General features: G+C 41.7%; 1 protein-coding gene across 5 annotated transcripts in view; it reads right to left on the minus strand.

Moving 5' to 3' along the window:
- The window catches only part of LOC129452845 (complement factor H), a 115,922-nt gene extending 94,428 nt beyond the window's left edge, over positions 1 to 21,494 (minus strand). For 3 of the 5 annotated variants that reach the window (XR_012365837.1, XM_073861728.1, XM_073861727.1), the window contains exons 1-7: positions 21,336 to 21,494; positions 20,947 to 21,129; positions 20,056 to 20,238; positions 14,501 to 14,683; positions 13,594 to 13,776; positions 4,098 to 4,280; positions 3,191 to 3,373 (exon numbers count right to left, since the gene is read on the minus strand). Coding sequence is in view for 4 of the 5 variants with exons in the window: in XM_073861728.1 (XP_073717829.1) it covers positions 3,191 to 3,373; positions 4,098 to 4,280; positions 13,594 to 13,776; positions 14,501 to 14,683; positions 20,056 to 20,238; positions 20,947 to 21,129; positions 21,336 to 21,405 (1,168 nt within the window). In the remaining variant the exon portion in view is untranslated. Of the gene's footprint in view, positions 1 to 3,190; positions 3,374 to 4,097; positions 4,281 to 13,593; positions 13,777 to 14,500; positions 14,684 to 20,055; positions 20,239 to 20,314; positions 20,442 to 20,946; positions 21,130 to 21,335 lie in introns of those variants that run through there. The other 2 variants (XM_073861730.1, XM_073861731.1) reach the window with 2 other exon arrangements.
- Between the last annotated feature and the right edge of the window lie 742 nt (positions 21,495 to 22,236).

Here is a 22,236-nt window from a genome sequence, read left to right on the forward strand (position 1 = left end):
GTCTCTGCACATTCGGCTAGATCACCCCTCTGTGCATCAGTTGAGACTTGTTGTCTGCCGGTACTTCTATGCACTGAACATTGACTCTGCCATCCAACTCACCAGTAAAGGCTGTCATCAATGTGCTGCACTGGCGAAGACCCCAATATTCGCTGTGGAACAGTCCAGCAGTGACCCACCAGAGACAGTCGGCTCTACCTTTGCTGCTGATGTTCTAAGGCGTGAACGTCAATTCATTCTGGTTGTTCGGGAGTGTGTGACTTCCTACACAGCTGCATTGTTGATTGACGATGAGCGGAAAGATACTTGGATGGCCTTATACGCCTGTGTGTTGACCTTCGTCCGCTCGATGGCCCCTTTGCTGTAGTTAGAAGTGACCCTGCTCCTGGTTTTTCTGCACTAGCTAAGGACGCCGTGCTCGCTCAGTACAGGTTGACCATTGAAGTAGGCAATGCTAAAAATGTCAATAAAAATCCAGTGACTGAAAAGGCCATCCAGGAGCTACAGGGTGAGATTTTGCGTTTGGAACCACACTGCGGGGCCGTCACCCCTGTGCTGCTGTCTGTGACTGTCGCTCGGTTAAATAGCCGTATTCGTTCACGTGGCCTGTCAGCTCGTGAGATGCTACTGCAGCGTGATCAGTTCTCGCACGACCAGTTACCGGTGTGTGACCGGGACCTGATCACCTTGCAATACGAGCAGTGTCTGTCTAACCACCCTTACAGCGTGAAGTCAAAGGCACCTCGGAGTCGGGGTGCACCTTGCCCTGACATTAGCCCAGGCGACCTTGTATATTTATACAGTGACCGCAATAAGTCTCGGGCTCGCAGCCGATATCTTGTGCTTAGTTCCGACGGTGCGTGGTGCAATGTACATAAGTTTACGGGCTCCCAGCTGCGGCGTGCGTCGTATAGGGTTCGCTTGTCTGACTGTTATAAAGTTGACTCTTTTTCAGGTGCCACAGGTCATTGTGATGACGCTGCTGTGTCGGAGAGTGATGAGGAGGGCGGTGTGCAGATTGTTGCTCCCCCATGTGGTCCCGATATCCCCTTGGCAATTTGCTGAGCCTGCTGTCCCTCCGGGGTCTGACGACCGCGGGCACCAGAAAGCTACTATTGTTGCCCCTCCCTGTTCGGTGGAAGCCATATGCCGTGATATGGGCCCCCTCAGGTGTCCCGGTGCAGCCTCCCCGGCGGTCTGGCCGTCCTCCGCCACCAGGTTTCAAGATTATGAGTTGGAGTAGTCAGGCTACCTTCGCCTGTATCCTTGGTTCGCTTTACAATGTAGTGTTATTGTGTTGCGTTGGTGTTCCACGTGTGTTCAGTAGTGTCCTTTGTGCTGTTGCTCTGCACTACGGGTTCACCCGGTGAACCCCGTGTTGTTTTGTGCTTTTCTTTTGTTTCCTCATTCCCGCAGGCACCTGTGTGGGAGTTTGTGTCCTGGAGGAAAAATGGGCGGCGCCAGTATGTGGTGTGTGACGTGGTTCATGACGTTGTACACAAACACGCAGACCTGGGTGGAGTTTCGGGCTACGCTCTACGTGTGTTGGTTGTTGTGTTTGTTTCCGCCATTAAAGGCTTGACTAAACAGTTCTCTCGTGTCAGCGATTCATTACATTGCATCTCTACACTGGCGGGAGTATTTGTCCTTGTTCTGTGATGTGACATGTAGACAATTTTTTTTTGTTTGGGTCTGTAATGCCTTAGAAGCTTCCTAAAAACCTCTCTCAGATAGCTCTATTAGGGTGGGAGATTTTAAACAAGTGGTTTGCACCTATTTGGCTCCCCCTACTAGCCTAACTTGCAATCTCATGACTTTGCTGCCACTCAAAAAATTTAGCCAATTATTTTAAAGTGAAGGGGCAGGGAGATGCCTGTGATGTCATAAGCATCAGTTTTTCAGATTTTCAGTTTTCTGGCTGACATTTCTAAAAGAGGAATTTCTATGAGACTGAGATGTTTAGCATGTTTAGCAATTTTTGTATGTTTGTGAATGTGGGTAGACTACCAATATTCAACAAAGACAAGGTAAAATGATTTTTATTCTCTGTCCCCTTTAAAGGGACACTCCACTATTTTCTCTTTTTTCTCCTTGAGTTGCTGATCACAATCTGAGCAAAATCCATCCAAAAACCCTGTGGTGTGAGCCCGGCTTTAGGAAACAATGTGTCTAAAGTAAAATTCCAAAAGGTTTCTCTGGAATTTCACAACAATATCTCCTCTCTGACCTATATGTACTTGCTCAAATCCAAAATAAAAGAGCTCACAGATACAATGTAAATATTCTTTGGAAAATTCAGGATCATTGTGACCTGACTTGTTCTTTCTCCCTCTTGGTGACTGTTTGTCCCTGCCAGCTTACATTTTGAGATCAACCACTAAAATATTATTTTTGCCAGTTCTAGGATTTTGAAATCTGAAAAAATGAAATGTGACCTGTACTTTTCCAGTCGGATCACTGTGACCTGACCTGATTGTGTTCTTTGTCACCCACACTTACTGTTTGTTCCCACCAGCTAACATTACGTAATCAACCACCAACATCTTCAAACCTGATTTTTTTTCCAGTGTGTAATTTTTTATCTAGTTTATTTCAACACTCCTTCAATATAGAAATGAAAAACAAGAACAAGTGTCAAACATTTTTCCATGTTTAAGTGCTATGATTGGGTCCCCAGTCCTTCTATCAACCTAGAAAATGTGAAAAAGATCAACCCAGTAACTTAGTTTTGGTAAACCATTCTCTACAAGCACATGAAAAAATAGGTCGTTGAAATTTGGCTCTCCTTATGATGTCATAAGGAGCTCTTATTTTAATAATACCGCCCTTTAATCTGCACTATCCAACCACAGCACTGCCATTTAGTCCAGAAAAAAACACAACTGAGTTTTAATTGCAACAAACCACCATCGTGATCAGTGTTTGAATTTCATCAGCTCATTTGCATTTTAAAGGACACACCCAAAATGGCACATTTTTGCACACACCTACAAAGTGGCAATTTTAACATGTTATAATAAATTATTTATATGGTATTTTGAGCTAAAACTTCACATATGTGCTCTGAGGACAGTAAAGATTGATTTGGCATCTTAAAAAAGTCTTGTGCCATGGCCCCTTTAATGTATTTTTCTCAGTCGCAGTAGTTACTCTGTTTTCTGTATTATTCTTAATGACTCTAAAATATTACCTGAACTTTCAGCTACACATGTTGGCACCGGACTCCAGCCCTGTTCAGTGCACTTGGGAGTTTCTTGCCCGGGTTTATATCCTTTATCACATTCATATTTTAATGTGTCATCTTTCTTGTTATCTTTCACCTCCTTAACAGTTCCATGTTGTATGTCAGGTGTTGTGCATGATATATCTGAACCTGTAACAAGTAACAAGTAGAGATGTTAGTTTGATTTAGAATTTGCTTGTATTCATTCATTGTATTTCAAACTTACCCATGTTTGATGTCTTTGTCACTCTTTTAGAAGGCTTTATGATAATGCATATAGCCATATAAGGCATCATACTTTTTTTTACTTTCTATAACCTGGATTTAGATTTTATATATCACATATCTAAAAACTAATTAAGTACAGTTTAGAAATCTACATATTAGTACAATCAAATATATTTGATAAAACTGACACTGTGAGCAAATATGTTGTTTTGTATATGTATAATTTCTATATACATTTAAATGAAGCAAATATACCTCAAAAAATAATTTCACAGATAACAAATAAATAAGACAGGCTAACAACTTAAAAAATGTAACAGGCACCTTTGACTAATTCTAAAGACTAATAATTTTGATATTTGGGCCTAATATACATCTACGTGGTGTAAAACGTTTTGGGGCAGTTTTTCGGACAGGCCTTATCTTAAAATGCACGTTTGTGCTGCCTTAATTTAAAAACACCTTGTACTGACATATCTTAACATATATTAATGCCAATGTTTTGTCTCAAAATTCACACCAGTATTGTTTTCTGTAAGGTTTGTTTGTAAAAACAACTTAAAATCCTAATTTAACCGAGGTCTAGTCCTGGATTAACCTAAAAATGCCCAATAAACATTGGAATGGTCAATTTATTGTGACTTACTTATACATTCTCCTTTATGATTCTGTGTCCATTTGTGGTCACTACATACATATCCAATTTCCAACTTAGAGGTGTAGCCAGCTTTGCAGGTGTACTGTATTTTATCCCCGGCGCTGTAGCTGTTTTTAAGGGAGGCCGGAGAAACGTCAGCATTGTCTTCTTTTGGGAGCTCAGTAGGACATTCTGTCAGACAAATGTAGAGAGGCACATCAAATAGTGGCAGATGGTAATCATGCCATAAGTTTGTTTGCTTTTGTCAGTGTCAAAACAATTCATCCTTAGCAAGCTTATCCCTGCCTGACATCTTTGTTTTTCATTCTTATTTTGGGAATTGTGTCATTTGTTAAATTGAACATTCAAAGAAATGTGCAGAAAAGGCCTTACCTGGCATTGGCGTGGCATCAACATTCGTGCATATCCATAGGGTATAAAATAGCTAGACTCTAAACTGTTAGTTGATTCACACCGGGAGATAAAGAAATACATTTGTGTCTATATTGGGTCCGTCGGTCAATGACCAATTCTGGACATCTATTCGACGTCCAAACTAGGTCCACTATTTGGACGTGCAACCATGACCCTACTTGGACGTCATATTTACGGGCAACATTTGACGTTTGAACTGGGTAATTTTTCGGAGTCATTTGGACGTCTATGACAGGCCTATGTCTATATTACATGATAGGTCTATAAAAATGTGTTTAAATATCAGCATTATTGATTAATACATACGAATAGTCTATATTATTTATACAGTACTGTTTTTTCTGCTTTCTTGAATTACATACAAATTCATCTAAATGTACAGTTAAAAATCTATTCATAGATTATATATTCTCATATTCTCACAATGTTGACTTCATCTTTTTTCATGTCTCTTTTCCTTACATGGAGGTCCTATGGATGTCAACATTTAGACGTGCAAGGACGTCGCCTGGCATTACAAAACAACCCCCTCAATGGACCGGATTTTGACGTCCAAAAATGACATGAAAAAGACGTCACTCTGACGTCACATTACGCAGTGGGCTGTAATCACTTCACTACTAGAGCAAGCTCCTGATTGGTTAACTCATCCCCCGCGTTTCCTGTGGCAACACTCAATTTGCGCCATTTGCGCGAACTGGATGCACGAATGAGGCAGAATCGCGTGTAGCGCGCCACACTAAATGCCTCATTCGCGCAGCGAGACCTTGATTTACATTGACGTAACATTGAAATCACTCATGCTTGACACCACTACCGTGGCTGGTCTGAATGCGGTTGTCTGTTTGCAAGATGGCTGACATTGATTGTGCATTCATCGATAGAGTTACCGGTTTGCATTTGGTCACCTTTCTACAAGGGGAAATTTTTTAAAAACCGGTGAGGATGTCGATAAACGTCACGTGACTCAAAAGTGAAATGTGTATTTACAACTTACCAGGTTGCCCAATGACCTCACTGACACTCTTCCAAGCGAGGTCCTTTTTATTCCTGTCTATATAGAAATAAGAACTTGTGTCGTATAGCTCCGGGTGACTGTTCACGGACAATATCAAGCGTTCCTTAGGGTTGAATGAGTGACTCCGGGGAGGGCTGCCGCCATGGCAGCAAACAGGCTCCTTGTTGGTTAACGTGGCGCAAAAATCCACCAAAATTAAAATTTTCAACTCAGGCATCAGCCGCAAATTTGCGTCAAACGCAAAATGCACAAAAAGCACCATTCGCGCGAATTAGGCAGAATCGTGTGTACCGCGTCACGCTAAATGCCTCATTCGCGCCACGAGACCTCCATACACGCGTCAACGTGTCTTTACATTGACTTAACATGTAAATCACTCGCGCTTGACACCTCTACCGCGGCTGGTCTGGACGCAGCATAATGGTGCTTCACACCAGACGCGGAAGAGGCGGCAAGCGCGAGTGATTTACATGTTAAGTCAATGCAATGTAAGCGTGAATGGTGCATTCCGCGCGAATTGAGTTTTGTCGCATGATCAGCTGGAGTTGAAAAAATCAGAACTTTGGCAGATTTTCGCGGCGCTAACCAATCAGGAGCTTGCTCTAGTAGTGACGTGATTATAGGAAGCGAACGGAGGCAGAAAAACAAAACAATCATGGAAGACAATCATTATCACTACACGAGACATCTCATACTTTTAGAGGAATTAAAACGATTGGAAGAGTGAGGAGGTCCAACAATCTGGTAAGTTTACTCAATTTGAGCTATATAAGCCCCTTCTATAATGCAAATTTACACGTGAATGTCCCGGATCCATTACTTCATGAATGAACAATCAACTTGCCCATTAATTGGTCGACCTTTCTCTGTTTATACCATCTGCACTGTGACTGGCTGGATTAGTTTTCCCTTCTATTGTGAGATCACGTGGGGATATCAAACAATTTTGAAAATATCATAGACATTGCTGCCAAGTTTATACTTAAAGGTGACATAGAATGATTGAACGGATGCCAGTATGTGGTGTGTGACGTGGTTCATGACGTTGTACACAAACACGCAGACCTGGGTGGAGTTTCGGGCTACGCTCTACGTGTGTTGGTTGTTGTGTTTGTTTCCGCCATTAAAGGCTTGACTAAACAGTTCTCTCGTGTCAGCGATTCATTACATTGCATCTCTACACTGGCGTGGTGGCAGCGCTATTGTTCCCACTCCCCAGACAGCTCAGTGAGCTCGTGTAAGATTAGTCCACGCTACAATCGCGCATAAACAAGCCGCGGTGCGAATCGCTGCTGATGAAACCTGAGACCTGAGCCATGGCGAATACACACAGAGCACCGAAGCAGTGGTGCCTTACGAAAGTTGAGACTATAAATTCATTTGAAAACTGGCGTCAAAACCTCATCTACACGTTATCACTGGACGCTGAGTTCGCCCCCTTTCTATTGGACGGAGCGCGCTGGGAAAAGAAGACGAGAGTTTCACCGTTTAGAGGTTTTACTGATGACGGCGAGACTCTTCCTGCCGCGCAACAGTGCACGCGCCAACAAAAGGTCAGCATGCTTGAACTTATGCTGGGACAGATCGCTAACTACTGCCCAGTGATTTCTCGGAGTACTATTGTTAAAAACTCCACAAGCATTGATTTCATATGGCAGACAATTAGACTACATTACGGGTTTCAGTCAACCGGTGCACACTTCATTGATTTTGCTGCTATAAAACTTGAGTCTAATGAAGGACCAGAAGATTTGTATCAAAGATTAATGGCTTTTGTTGAGAATAATCTACTACGCAAAGACTCTGGCATTACCCATGGTGGCGAACCCATTGCAGAGGATGAAGAGCTGTCACCCACGGTAGAAAATTTTGTTGTCCTCACTTGGCTTCGTCTTATTCATAGTGATTTGCCAAAGCTTGTGAAACAGAGGTATGGGACTGAGTTACGGTCACGCACTCTGGCATCGATCAAGCCAGAGATATCACAAGCCCTGTGCTCACTACTGGACGAGCTACAGTCATCAGAGGATGCCAGAGCTATGCGCTCAGCTGTGTTCAACCCCCCAAGACAGAAACCAGCCTCTCTGAGCCGACCTCGAAGATCTTGCCCGCTGTGTAAAGAGGCTCGCCGACCTGATGGGCACTTTCTAAGTAAATGCCCCTTTCTGCCCTCTCCATACAAAGCGTTCATTGCTAAGGCACGACAGGTTGCTGGCTCACCATGTTACTCTGAGTGTGAACCTGAGGATGAGAATGAGGACATGCTGCAAAATCCCAAGGCATTGATGCGCGTCCACATTATGCAGTCGCCATGCCTCGAAGCCTTTCACAGCCATGTCCCCGTTAGGTTAACCATCGACAGCGGTGCAACAGGTAACATGATAAGGGCTGCGTACGCCAGCAGACTGGGCCTTAAAGTCTCCAGCAGTACACAGTCTGCACGTCAGGCAGATGGCTCCTCAACATTGAAGGTAGTTGGTGAAACACGCACGCATTTTCAGAGAGACGGGCACAAGCTCTTTTTCGACGGACTTGTGGTGGAAAACCTGGATTCAGACATTCTGGCCGGCATCCCCTTTATGGAATGTAACGACATTTCCATCCGGCCTGCTAAACGTCAGGTCTGTGTCGGATCAGACACTTACGAGTATGGCGACAACCGGATGTATGGAGACGGACATGCTATTCTGCGTGCTCATGTACTTCGCGCCACTTCATCTCAAACTGTGCGGCCAGGGGACTTTGTTGAACTGGAGCTTCCAGCAGAACTAGCGTATGTTAGGGAGCAGCTCGCTGTCGAGCCACATGAGAGCTGTACGGACTGGCTTGCCCCGGCATTGTCTGTGGGGATTTCGGGTAAAATCAGAATTCCCAACTTAACCAATGTACCACAGGGCATCAAAAAACACGATCATGTATGCCGCATTCGTATGACCTACATTCCAGACTCTCGACCCATGCAGGCCGTAACAGAAGCTCTTCAGGCTTCCAGTGTTAAGTCTGATACGTCTAACCCAACAATGTTCTCTGACCTAATCTCATTAGACCCTAACGGTATCATGACAGCGGATATTAGAGAAAAGTTTCAAAAGGTCCATAGAGAATTCGACGAGGTCTTTACACCACAGTTTAAAGGCTATAATGGCGCTGCTGGCCCCTTCCAGGCTAGAGTAAACATGGGGCCTGTCCAACCACCCCAACAGAAGGGAAGGGTCCCACAGTACTCCAGGGGCCAATTACAAGATCTGCAGGCTCAGTTTGACGCGTTGGAATCATTGGGCGTTTTCCGGAAACCTGAAGACATTGATGTCGATGTTGAATATGTTAACCCATCATTCCTCATCAAAAAGCCAAATGGTGGTTTCCGTCTTGTCACAGCATTTGCTGATGTGGGTCGTTACAGCAAACCCCAGCCCTCACTCATGCCAAACGTTGATGCTACATTGCGTCAGATAGCTCAGTGGAAGTATATTATCGCAACTGACCTCACCAAAGCTTTCTACCAAATCCCACTTTCCAGACCATCTATGAAATACTGTGGGGTGGTCACCCCATTTAAAGGTGTCCGTGTGTATGCCAGATGTGCCATGGGCATGCCTGGCTCAGAAACCGCATTGGAGGAATTAACCTGTCGGGTGCTCGGCGACCTCCTTCAACAGGGACAGGTGGCCAAGGTCGCAGATGATCTGTATTGCGGCGCCGACACCCTTGAAGATCTTCTCTTGGTGTGGAAAAAGGTCCTGGCAGCCCTCCGGGCGTGCGATTTATGCTTATCTCCCAGTAAGACTGTCGTTGCCCCAGTACAGACCACTATATTGGGGTGGGTCTGGAATCAAGGTACTATTTGCGCTAGTTCCCACCGCATTGCAACCCTGGCCTCATGTGCCCCCCCTTCCACCGTCACTGCTCTATGATCATTCATCGGTGCATATAAAGTCCTTGCTCGCGTCCTAAAGGGTTGCGCCTCTATCATTGCCCCTTTTGACAGTGTAGTCGCCGGTGGGGAATCTACTAATACAATTGTGTGGTCAGATGAGCTTCTGCAGTGTTTCCATAGGGCCCAGCAAGCGTTATCCACTAGTTGCGCTGTGACGATACCGCGACCAGACGATCAGCTTTGGGTTGTTACTGATGGCGCCCTTAGGGATCCGGGGTTGGGCGCGACGTTGTACATTACACGGGGGGACAAATTGCTGGTCGCCGGACACTTTAGTGCTAAGCTTCGCAAAAACCAAATTTATTGGCTTCCGTGTGAAATTGAAGCGTTAGCTATGGCTGCCGCCCTGAAGCATTTTGGTCCTTACATTGTCCAGTCTTCACAGACCCTGTGTGTTCTCACTGATAGCAAACCATGCGTGCAAGCCTTTGAGAAGCTGTGCAGGGGAGAATTCTCTGCAAGCCCACGTGTTACTACATTCTTGTCTACTGCTAGCCGTTTCCAAGCATCTGTTCGTCATGTTGCCGGGGCCGCTATTCTTCCGTCAAATTTTGGTAAGTCGTAATGCCGCACAGTGCGACAATCCCACATGCCAGGTGTGTAACCTTGTCCGTGAGTCTATGGTCTCTGCCGTGTGCCGTACTGAAGTTGCCGACATCTTGCAGGGAGCTGCAAAAGTACCCTTTGCCAATAGAGCCTCATGGCTGTAGATTCAGGCGGAGTGTTCTGATCTCCGCAGGGTGCGTGCCCATCTTCGGCAGGGCACTCGTCCTTCAAAGAGAGTCACCAATGTGAGAGATGTAAAGAGATATTTGAACACTGTCACCATGGCAAATGATGGCCTGTTAGTCGTACGGCATAATACACCGCTATCAAACACCACTGAATATATTGTCGTCCTACGGTCCGTATTGCATGGTTTGCTTATGTCTCTGCACATTCGGCTAGATCACCCCTCTGTGCATCAGTTGAGACTTGTTGTCTGCCGGTACTTCTATGCACTGAACATTGACTCTGCCATCCAACTCACCAGTAAAGGCTGTCATCAATGTGCTGCACTGGCGAAGACCCCAGTATTCGCTGTGGAACAGTCCAGCAGTGACCCACCAGAGACAGTCGGCTCTACCTTTGCTGCTGATGTTCTAAGGCGTGAACGTCAATTCATTCTGGTTGTTCGGGAGTGTGTGACTTCCTACACAGCTGCATTGTTGATTGACGATGAGCGGAAAGATACTTGGATGGCCTTATACGCCTGTGTGTTGACCTTCGTCCGCTCGATGGCCCCTTTGCTGTAGTTAGAAGTGACCCTGCTCCTGGTTTTTCTGCACTAGCTAAGGACGCCGTGCTCGCTCAGTACAGGTTGACCATTGAAGTAGGCAATGCTAAAAATGTCAATAAAAATCCAGTGGCTGAAAAGGCCATCCAGGAGCTACAGGGTGAGATTTTGCGTTTGGAACCACACTGCGGGGCCGTCACCCCTGTGCTGCTGTCTGTGACTGTCGCTCGGTTAAATAGCCGTATTCGTTCACGTGGCCTGTCAGCTCGTGAGATGCTACTGCAGCGTGATCAGTTCTCGCACGACCAGTTACCGGTGTGTGACCGGGACCTGATCACCTTGCAATACGAGCAGCGTCTGTCTAACCACCCTTACAGCGTGAAGTCAAAGGCACCTCGGAGTCGGGGTGCACCTTGCCCTGACATTAGCCCAGGCGACCTTGTATATTTATACAGTGACCGCAATAAGTCTCGGGCTCGCAGCGGATATCTTGTGCTTAGTTCCGACGGTGCGTGGTGCAATGTACATAAGTTTCAAGGCTCCCAGCTGCGGCGTGCGTCGTATAGGGTTCGCTTGTCTGACTGTTATAAAGTTGACTCTTTTTCAGGTGCCACAGGTCATTGTGATGACGCTGCTGTGTCGGAGAGTGATGAGGAGGGCGGTGTGCAGATTGTTGCTCCCCCATGTGGTCCCGATATCCCCTTGGCAATTTGCTGAGCCTGCTGTCCCTCCGGGGTCTGACGACCGCGGGCACCAGAAAGCTACTATTGTTGCCCCTCCCTGTTCGGTGGAAGCTCCATGCCGTGATATGGGCCACCTCAGGTGTCCCGGTGCAGCCTCCCCGGTGGTCTGGCCGTCCTCCGCCACCAGGTTTCAAGATTATGAGTTGGAGTAGTCAGGCTACCTTCGCCTGTATCCTTGGTTCGCTTTACAATGTAGTGTTATTGTGTTGCGTTGGTGTTCCACGTGTGTTCAGCAGTGTCCTTTGTGCTGTTGCTCTGCACTACAGGTTCACCCGGTGTACCCCGTGTTGTTTTGTGCTTTTCTTTTGTTTCCTCATTCCCGCAGGCACCTGTGTGGGAGTTTGTGTCCTGGAGGAAAAATGGGCGGCGCCAGTATGTGGTGTGTGACGTGGTTCATGACGTTGTACACAAACACGCAGACCTGGGTGGAGTTTCGGGCTACGCTCTACGTGTGTTGGTTGTTGTGTTTGTTTCCACCATTAAAGGCTTGACTAAACAGTTCTCTCGTGTCAGCGATTCATTACATTGCATCTCTACACTGGCGGGAGTATTTGTCTTTGTTCTGTGATGTGACATGTAGACAATTTTTTTTGTTTGGGTCTGTAATGCCTTAGAAGCTTCCTAAAAACCTCTCTCAGATAGCTCTATTAGGGTGGGAGATTTTAAACAAGTGGTTTGCACCTATTTGGCTCCCCCTACTGGCTTAACTTGCAATCTCATGACTTTGCTGCCACTCAAAAAATGTAGCCAATTATTTTAAAGTGAAGGGGCAGGGAGATGCCTGTGATGTCATAAGCATCAGTTTTTCAGATTTTCAGTTTTCTGGCTGACATTTCTAAAAGACTAATTTCTATGAGACTGAGATGTTTAGCATATTTAGCACTTTTTGTATGTTTGTGAATGTGGGTAGACTACCATTATTCAACAAAGACAAGGTAAAATGATTTTTATTCTCTGTCCCCTTTAAAGGGACACTCCACTATTTTCTCTTTTTTCTCCTTGAGTTGCTGATCACAATCTGAGCAAAATCCATCCAAAAACCCTGTGGTGTGAGCCCGGCTTTAGGAAACAATGTGTCTAAAGTAAAATTCCAAAAGGTTTCTCTGGACTTAAATTTCACAACAATATCTCCTCTCTGACCTATATGTACTTGCTCAAATCCAAAATAAAAGAGCTCACAGATACAATGTAAATATTCTTTGGAAAATTCAGGATCATTGTGACCTGACTTGTTCTTTGTCCCTCTTGGTGACTGTTTGTCCCTGCCAGCTTACATTTTGAGATCAACCACTAAAATATTATTTTTGCCAGTTCTAGGATTTTTTAATCTGGAAAAATGAAATGTGACCTGTACTTTTCCAGTCAGATCATTGTGACCCGATCATTGTGTTCTTTGTCACCCACACATACTGTTTGTTCCCACCAGCTAACATTACGTAATCAACCACTAACATCTTCAAACTTCAAACTTTTTTTTCCAGTGTGTAATTTTTTATCTAGTTTATTTCAACACTCCTTCAATATAGAAATGAAAAACAAGAACAAGTGTCAAACATTTTTCCATGTTTAAGTGCTATGATTGGGTCCCCAGTGCTTCTATCAACCTAGAAAATGTGAAAAAGATCAACCCAGTAACTTAGTTTTAGTAAACCATTCTCTAAAAGCACATGAAAAAATAGGTCGTTGAAATTTGGCTTTCCTTATGATGTCATAAGGAGCTCTTATTTTAATAATTCCGCCCTTTAATCTGCACTATCCAACCACAGCACTGCCATTTAGTCACAATTGAGTTTTAATTGCAACAAACCATCATCATTGTGATCAGTGTTTGAATTTCATCAGTTCATTTGCATTTTAAAGGACACACCCAAAATGGCACATTTTTGCACACACCTACAAAGTGGCAATTTTAACATGTTATAATAAATTATTTATATGGTATTTTGAGCTAAAACCTCACATATGTGCTCTGAGGACAGTAAAGATTAATTTGACATCTTAAAAAAATCTTGTGCCATGGCCAATTTAATGTATTTTTCTTGGTCGCAGTAGTTACTCTGTTTTCTGTATTATTCTTAATAACTCTAAAATATTACCTGAACTTTCAGCTACACATGTTGGCACCGGACTCCAGCCCTGTTCAGTGCACTTGGGAGTTTCTTGCCCGGGTTTATATCCTGAATCACATTCATATTTTAATGTGTCATCTTTCTTGTTATCTTTCACCTCCTTAACAGTTCCATGTTGTATGTCAGGTGTTGTGCATGATATATCTGAACCTGTAACAAGTAACAAGTAGAGATGTTAGTTTGATTTAGAATTTGCTTGTATTCATTCATTGTATTTCAAACTTACCCATGTTTGATGTCTTTGTCACTCTTTTAGAAGGCTTTATGATAATGCATATAGCCATAACAGGCATCATACTTTTTTAAACTTTCTATAACCTGGATTTAGATTTTATATATCACGTATCTAAAAACTAATTAAGTACAGTTTAGAAATCCACATATTGGTACAATCAAATATATTTGATACAACTGACACTGTGAGCAAATATGTTGTTTTGTATATGTATAATTTCTATATACATTTAAATGAAGCAAACATACCTCAAAAAATAATTTCACAGATAACAAATAAATAAGACAGGCTAACAACTTAAAAAATGTAACAGGCACCTTTGACTAATTCTAAAGACTAATAATTTTGACATTTGGGCCTAATATACATCTACGTGGTGTAAAACGTTTTGGGGCAGTTTTTCGGACAGGCCTTATCTTAAAATGCACGTTTGTGCTGCCTTAATTTAAAAACACCTTGTACTGACATATCTTAACATATATTAATGCCAATGTTTTGTCTCAAAATTCACACCAGTATTGTTTTCTGTAAGGTTTGTTTGTAAAAACAACTTAAAATCCTAATTTAACCGAGGTCTAGTCCTGGATTAACCTAAAACTGCCCAATAAACATTGGAATGGTCAATTTATTGTGACTTACTTATACATTCTCCTTTATGATTCTGTGTCCATTTGTGGTCACTACATACATATCCGATTTCCAACTTAGAGGTGTAGCCAGCTTTGCAGGTGTACTGTATTTTATCCCCGGCGCTGTAGCTGTTTTTAAGGGAGGCCGGAGAAACGTCAGCATTGTCTTCTTTTGGGAGCTCAGTAGGACATTCTGTCAGACAAATGTAGAGAGGCACATCAAATAGTGGCAGATGGTAATCATGCCATAAGTTTGTTTGCTTTTGTCAGTGTCAAAACAATTCATCATTAGCAAGCTTATCCCTGCCTGACATCTTTGTTTTTCATTCTTATTTTGGGAATTGTGTCATTTGTTAAATTGAACATTCAAAGAAATGTGCAGAAAAGGCCTTACCTGGCATTGGCGTGGCATCAACATTCGTGCATATCCATAGGGTATAAAATAGCTAGACTCTAAACTGTTAGTTGATTCACACTGGGAGATAAAGAAATACATTTGTGTCTATATTGGGTCCGTCGGTCCATGACCAATTCTGGACATCTATTCGACGTCCAAACTAGATCCACTATTTGGACGTGCAACCATGACCCTACTTGGACGTCATATTTACGGGCAACATTTGACGTTTGAACTGGGTAATTTTTCGGACGTCATTTGGACGTCTATGACAGGCCTATGTCTATATTACATGATAGGTCTATAAAAATGTGTTTAAATATCAGCATTATTGATTAATACATACGAATAGTCTATATTATTTATACAGTACTGTTTTTTCTGCTTTCTTGAATTACATACAAATTCATCTAAATGTACAGTTAAAAATCTATTCATAGATTATATATTCTCATATTCTCACAATGTTGAGTTCATCTTTTTTCATGTCTCTTTTCCTTACATGGAGGTCCTATGGATGTCAACATTTAGACGTGCAGAAGACGTCGAAAAAAAGACGTCGCCTGGCATTACAAAACATCCCCCTCAATGGACCGGATTTGGCGTCCAAAAATGACATGAAAAAGACGTCACTCTGACGTCACATTACGCAGTGGGCTGTAATCACTTCACTACTAGAGCAAGCTCCTGATTGGTTAACTCATCCCGCGCGTTTCCTGTGGCAACACTCAATTTGCGCCATTTGCGTGAACTGGATGCACGAATGAGGCAGAATCGCGTGTAGCGCGCCACACTAAATGCCTCATTCGCGCAGCGAGACCTTGATTTACATTTACTTAACATTGAAATCACTCATGCTTGACACCACTACCGTGGCTGGTCTGAACGCAGCATAATGCTGCGTTTACACCAGCCGCGTTTTAGGCGTTAAAATCACGTGTACCGCGTCTAGTTTGCCGCTTGAACATTTTGAATGCATTTGCGCATCTAGAGCGAAGTAGACGAGCAGAAAAAGCAAGTATTAATGCACGTCAGAAGCGAAATCCACTTCTTGTGGGAGGGGCAAGTGCTATGCGGTTGTCTGTTTGCAAGATGGCTGACATTGATTGTGCATTCATCAATAGAGTTACCGGTTTGCATTTGGTCACCTTTCTACAGGGGGAAAATTTTTTAAAAACCGGTGAGGATGTCGATAAACGTCACGTGACTCAAAAGTGAAATGTGTATTTACAACTTACCAGGTTGCCCAATGACCTCACTGACACTCTTCCAAGCGAGGTCCTTTTTATTCCTGTCTATACAGAAATAAGAACTTGTGTCTTATAACTCCGGGTGACTGTTCACGGACAATATCAAGCGTTCCTTAGTGTTGAATGAGTGACTCCGGGGAGGGCTGCCGCCATGGCAGCAAACAGGCTCCTTGTTGGTTAACGCGGCGCAAAAATCCACCAAAAATAAAATTTTCAACTCTGGCATCAGCCGCAAATTTGCGTCAAACGCAAAATGCACAAAAAGCACCATTCGCGCGAACTAGACAGGCGAATTAGACAGAATCGTGTGTACCGCGTCACGCTAAATGCCTCATTCGCGCCACGAGACCTCCATACACGCGTCAACGTGTCTTTACATTGACTTAACATGAAAATCACTCGCGCTTGACACCTCTACCGCGGCTGGTCTGAATGCAGCATAATGGTGCTTCACACCAGACGCGGAAGAAGCGGCAAGCGCGAGTGATTTACATGTTAAGTCAATGCAATGTAAGCGTGAATGGTGCGTTCCGCGCGAATTGAGTTTTGTCGCATGATCAGCTGGAGTTGAAAAAATCAGAACTTTGGCAGATTTTCGCGGCGCTAACCAATCTGGAGCTTGTTCTAGTAGTGACGTGATTATAGGAAGCGAAAGGAGGCAGAAAAACAAAACAATCATGGAAGACAATCATTATCACTACACGAGACATCTCGTACTTTTAGAGGAATTAAAACGATTGGAAGAGTGAGGAGGTCCAACAATCTGGTAAGTTTACTCTATTTGAGCTATATGAGGCCCTTCTATAATGCAAATCTACACGTGAATGTCCCGAATCCATTACTTCATGAATGAACAATCAACTTTCCCATTAATTAGTCGACCTTTCTCTGTTTATACCATCTGCACTGTGACTGGCTGGATTAGATTTCCCTTCTATTGTGAGATCACGTGGGGATAATATCAAACAATTTTGAAAATATCATAGACATTGCTGACAAGTTTATACTTAAAGGGACACTCCCCTATTTTCTCTTTTTTTCTCCTAGCGTTGCTGATCACAATCTGAGGGTTTTGTCACAGACAGCAAAATCCATCCAAAAATCCTGTGGTGTGAGCACAGGTTTAGGAAACAATGTGTCTAAAGTAAAAATCCAAAAGGTTTCTTTGGACTTAAATTTCACAACAATATCTTCTCTCTGACCTATATGTACTTGCTCAAATCCAAAATAAAAGAGCTCACAGATACAATGTAAATATTCTTCGGAGTGTCGTGCTACTGATGGCTAATGTCCCCACATCTTTCACAAAAGACAATCTTCACAAATACGAGTATACAAACAAACCACATGGGTATAAATGACACTACACGAATTACAGGAATTAACACTTTCTATAAATATATTTGGCCAGTTCCAGGATGTGGAAATCTGGAAATTCAGGATCATTGTGACCTGACTTGTTCTTTGTCCCTCTTGGTGACTGTTTGTCCCTGCCAGCTTACATTTTGAGATCAACCACTAAAATATTATTTTTGCCAGTTCTGGGATTTTTAAATCTGGAAAAATTAAATGTGACCTGTACTTTTCCAGTCAGATCATTGTGACCCGATCATTGTGTTCTTTGTCACCCACACATACTGTTTGTTCCCACCAGCTAACATTACGTAATCAACCACTAACATCTTCAAACTTGATTTTTTTTCCAGTGTGTAATTTTTTATCTAGTTTATTTCAACACTCCTTCAATATAGAAATGAAAAACAAGAACAAGTGTCAAACATTTTTCCATGTTTAAGTGCTATGATTGGGTCCCCAGCAGTGGCGGATGCAGAACGTGACATATGGGTGGGCATGGATTAAGTCCGGGTGGGCCTGAATCTATGGGTGTCACTTTTGAATAAGAAACTATAACAAGTCTATAAAATTCATCAAAACTTCAGAACACTAATTTAAACAGCATACACACACACCCGAACTGCACGTCACATTTTTGACTTTATTGATACTTTAAATTGTAATGCAACGTGACATTTATTAAGCCTTTTTGGTCATAGCCTACAAAAAAAAACCTGCACACAGTGACAGGAAATATAAATGAACCCAAAAAAACCTTATACTTTTTTAAATAGCCTATTAAAGTTTTTAAATAAATACGACTACTAAATGCTTAAAATGAAGCTTCTAACATCATATTCTCTTCATGCAAATCACTAAAAATATATTTTCGTTCTCACATATTTAAGTTAACTTACTAAATAAAAAAAGAAAAAGGGAATTGCTAGAATAATGTTAGACTCTGAGGTTAAACGAAATGACAAATAAAGAAACATTTAATATACTTTTTGATGAGCACAAGAGCAAGCCTACTCGTGAAGAGCGGAGCCGAAGAGCGCGCATATCAGACGTGAACGAAAGGAATAATGGATTTAATGCTTTCACTTCATTTCCTGACAGTTTCACTTGTTAGTACTAATGGCTAACAATATGACGCCGAATTACAAACAACATAATTACCTAATTAAATCTGAGCGAATGCAAACACATTACAATATTGTTTCCTCCGCCCGACGGCCAAGTCGCAGATACATTTTTGTAGCCTGACAGGAATTCGCCATAGCCCGTAATGGACGTCGGGCAAGCGATTTTGCGAGGTTTGTGTAGTAGAAAGTCTTTCTTTAAAGTGAATTTCGTTTTGTATAAATTGTATCTTAATATTAATCAATGTTTGATCAAACAATTGCTTCGATTTAATAAATAAGAAGCAAACCAAGAACGTCTGTGGTGTGGATTGAAGTGAACCCACTATATTTCCGCAGCCTACACGTCTTTCTGCTTTTAATGCATTTCTTAAATTAATGTCTCAATTACACAGTAGGCTTATAGGTTGTTATGATAGGCTATTTGTTGCTTAAAAGCAATAGGCTATATTGTATAAAGTGTAGCAATAAGCTACCCAGTCTCCGTGGCGTGACTTATAGTGCTGCTATATCAAACAACATCACTGTGATCAGATGTTTTCTTTCTATTTTTTACCCTGCTGTCATATTTGTTGTGTGTTTATGTTATTGAGAGGAAAGCGCGCAGCACATATTTATAGCGTGTTGTTATTCAAAATACGTTTCCCACTTGCTTGCAAAAAAAGTTCTCAAAGTGATCATGGCTGAAAGCTGCTCGGGAATATTTTTCTCATTATAACGCAACATTCAACTGCTTTAATAGTTTTTAAATAGTTATCAGGCTTACTTATAATTTTACTGTTTTTAACATAACATGCAATAGATAAAATACACTACATAAAGTAGTATACATGTCTAACTATACACAGTAGTATTTTTTTACATTTCTGATTGGGCGGGCCAGCTATCAATCTGGGCGGGCCCAGGCCCGCCCATAGCTCCGCGCCTGGTCCCCAGTGCTTCTATCAACCTAGAAAATGTGAAGAAGATCAACCCATTACCTTAGTTTTGGTAAACCATTCTCTACAAGCACATGAAAAAATAGGTCGTTGAAATTTGGCTCTCCTTATGATGTCATAATGAGCTTTTATTATAATAATACCGCCCTTTAATCTGCACTATCCAACCACAGCACTGCCATTTAGTCACAATTGAGTTTTAATTGCAACAAACCACCATCATTGTGATCAGTGTTTGAATTTCATCAGCTCATTTGCATTTTAAAGGACACACCCAAAATGGCACATTTTTGCACACACCTACAAAGTGGCAATTTTAAAATGTTATAATAAATTATTTATATGGAATTTTGAGCTAAAACTTCACATATGTGCTCTGAGGACAGTAAAGATTGATTTGACATCTTAAAAAAGTCTTGTGCCATGGCCCATTTAATGTATTTTTCTTGATCGCAGTAGTTACTCTGTTTTCTGTATTATTCTTAATAACTGTAAAGTATTACCTGAACTTTCAGCTACACATGTTGGCACCGGACTCCAGCCCTGTTCAGTGCACTTAGAAGTTCCTTGCTTGGGTTTATATCCTGGTTCACACTTATATTTTAATGTGTCGTCTTTCTTGTTATCTTTCACCTCCTTAACAGTTCCATGTTGTATGTCAGGTGTTGTGCATGATATATCTGAAACTGTAACAAGTAACAAGTAGAGATGTTAGTTTGATTTAGAATTTGCTTGTATTCATTCATTGTATTTCAAACTTACCGATGTTTGATGTCTTTGTCACTCTTTTAGAAGGCTTTATGATAATGCATATAGCCATAACAGGCATCGTACTTTTTTTTACTTTCTATAACCTGGATTTAGATTTTATATATCACGTATCTAAAAACTAATTAAGTACAGTTTAGAAATCCACATATTGGTACAATCAAATATATTTGATACAACTGACACTGTGAGCAAATATGTTGTTTTGTATATGTATAATTAAATGAAGCAAATATACCTCAAAAAATAATTTCACAGATAACAAATAAATAAGACAGGCTAACAACTTAAAAAAATGCAACAGCACCTAATTCCAAAGACTAATAATTGTGATATTTGGGCCTAATATACATCTACGTGGTGTAAAACGTTTTGGGGCAGTTTTTCGGACAGGCCTTCTCTTAAAATGCACGTTTGTGCTGCCTTAATTAAAAAAAAACACCTTGTACTGACATATCTTAACATATATTAATGCCAATGTTTTGTCTCAAAATTCACACCAGTATTGTTTTCTGTAAGGTTTGTTTGTAAAAACAACTTAAAATCCTAATTTAACCGAGGTCTAGTCCTGGATTAACCTAAAACTGCCCAATAAACATTGGAATGGTCAATTTATTTTGACTTACTTATACATTCTCCTTTATGATCCTGTGTCCATTTGTGGTCACTACATACATATCCGATTTCCAACTTAGAGGCGTAGCCAGCTTTGCAGGTGTACTGTATTTTATCCCCGGCGCTGTAGCTGGTTTTAACGAAGTCAGGAGAAATTTCAGCATTGTCTTCTTTTGGGAGCTCAGGAGGACATTCTGTCAGACAAATGTAGAGAGACACATCAAATAGTGGCAGATGTCAATCATCATGACATAAGTTTGGTTGCCTTTGTCAGTGTCAAAACAATTCATCATTAGCAAGCATTTCCCTGCCTGACATCTTTGCTTTTTGTTCTTATTTTGGGAATTGTGTCATTTTTTTTAAATTAAACTTTCAAAGAAATGTGCAGAAAAGGCCTTACCTGGTGTTGGCGTAGCATCAACATTCGTGCATATCCAAAGGTATATAATAGCTAGACTTAATCTCATCATCTCTAAACTGTTAGTTAACTCACACTGGGAGATAAAGACATACACCAAACAAAGTCTTTAACAAAGTTAATATTTGCCAGTTCTGGGCAGGACTTCTGTATGTGCAATGTTTCGTCGGATTCACATGGGAGGATTTATAAAACACGTTTTATAATAATTCAAGTTTGAAGTATGTAAGTGTAAACTTATAATAAATAGTGGTTTCTTTCAAACCTCAAGAAAATATTAACTACATGTTGTTTTCACAAGAAGTAACCCAAGTTAATTTATCTAGTATAAAGTAGAATTAACTCTGATTTGCAATTAAAATATTTTCTAGACACTAACACTGACAAAAATGTTTTGAAATAAGATACTTAACCATCAAAGTAGAGGAGGTTCAGCCAAAAGTAAAAAAAATCTAACTAAAGCCCAGTGCACACTGAGATTTCAGCCACGATTTAGCTGTCTGGGACAAATTTTGAAATCCTAAAAGATTTCTGGAATCCTAAGCTAAAATCTGCCGTCTTTGATCGCTAGTTTGACATGTTCACAGACAGCCGATTAATGACCGTTGCGATCAAAATTATCCTCCGACAAAATTCTGGCAGTGTCATAAATTTTGAGAGACAATCCTGCTATGTGACATCTCCCTACGACAACCGGCAGATCAAGAACCAATAGAAGCACATAACCCGATGACGCAATTAGTGCGGCGACAACAACAAATCAACGCAGACAAATGTCAAAAAGAGCCAGGTAGACTGTACAGCAGGAGGAGAAACTTGTGGAGTTAAGGAAAGATAAAGAGTGTTTGTGTCATCGCCACTGTACCATGATATGATAAAAATG

The sequence above is a fragment of the Misgurnus anguillicaudatus genome, chromosome 23 (genome assembly GCF_027580225.2).
Source record: "Misgurnus anguillicaudatus chromosome 23, ASM2758022v2, whole genome shotgun sequence".
Classification (NCBI taxonomy): Eukaryota; Metazoa; Chordata; class Actinopteri; order Cypriniformes; family Cobitidae; genus Misgurnus; species Misgurnus anguillicaudatus.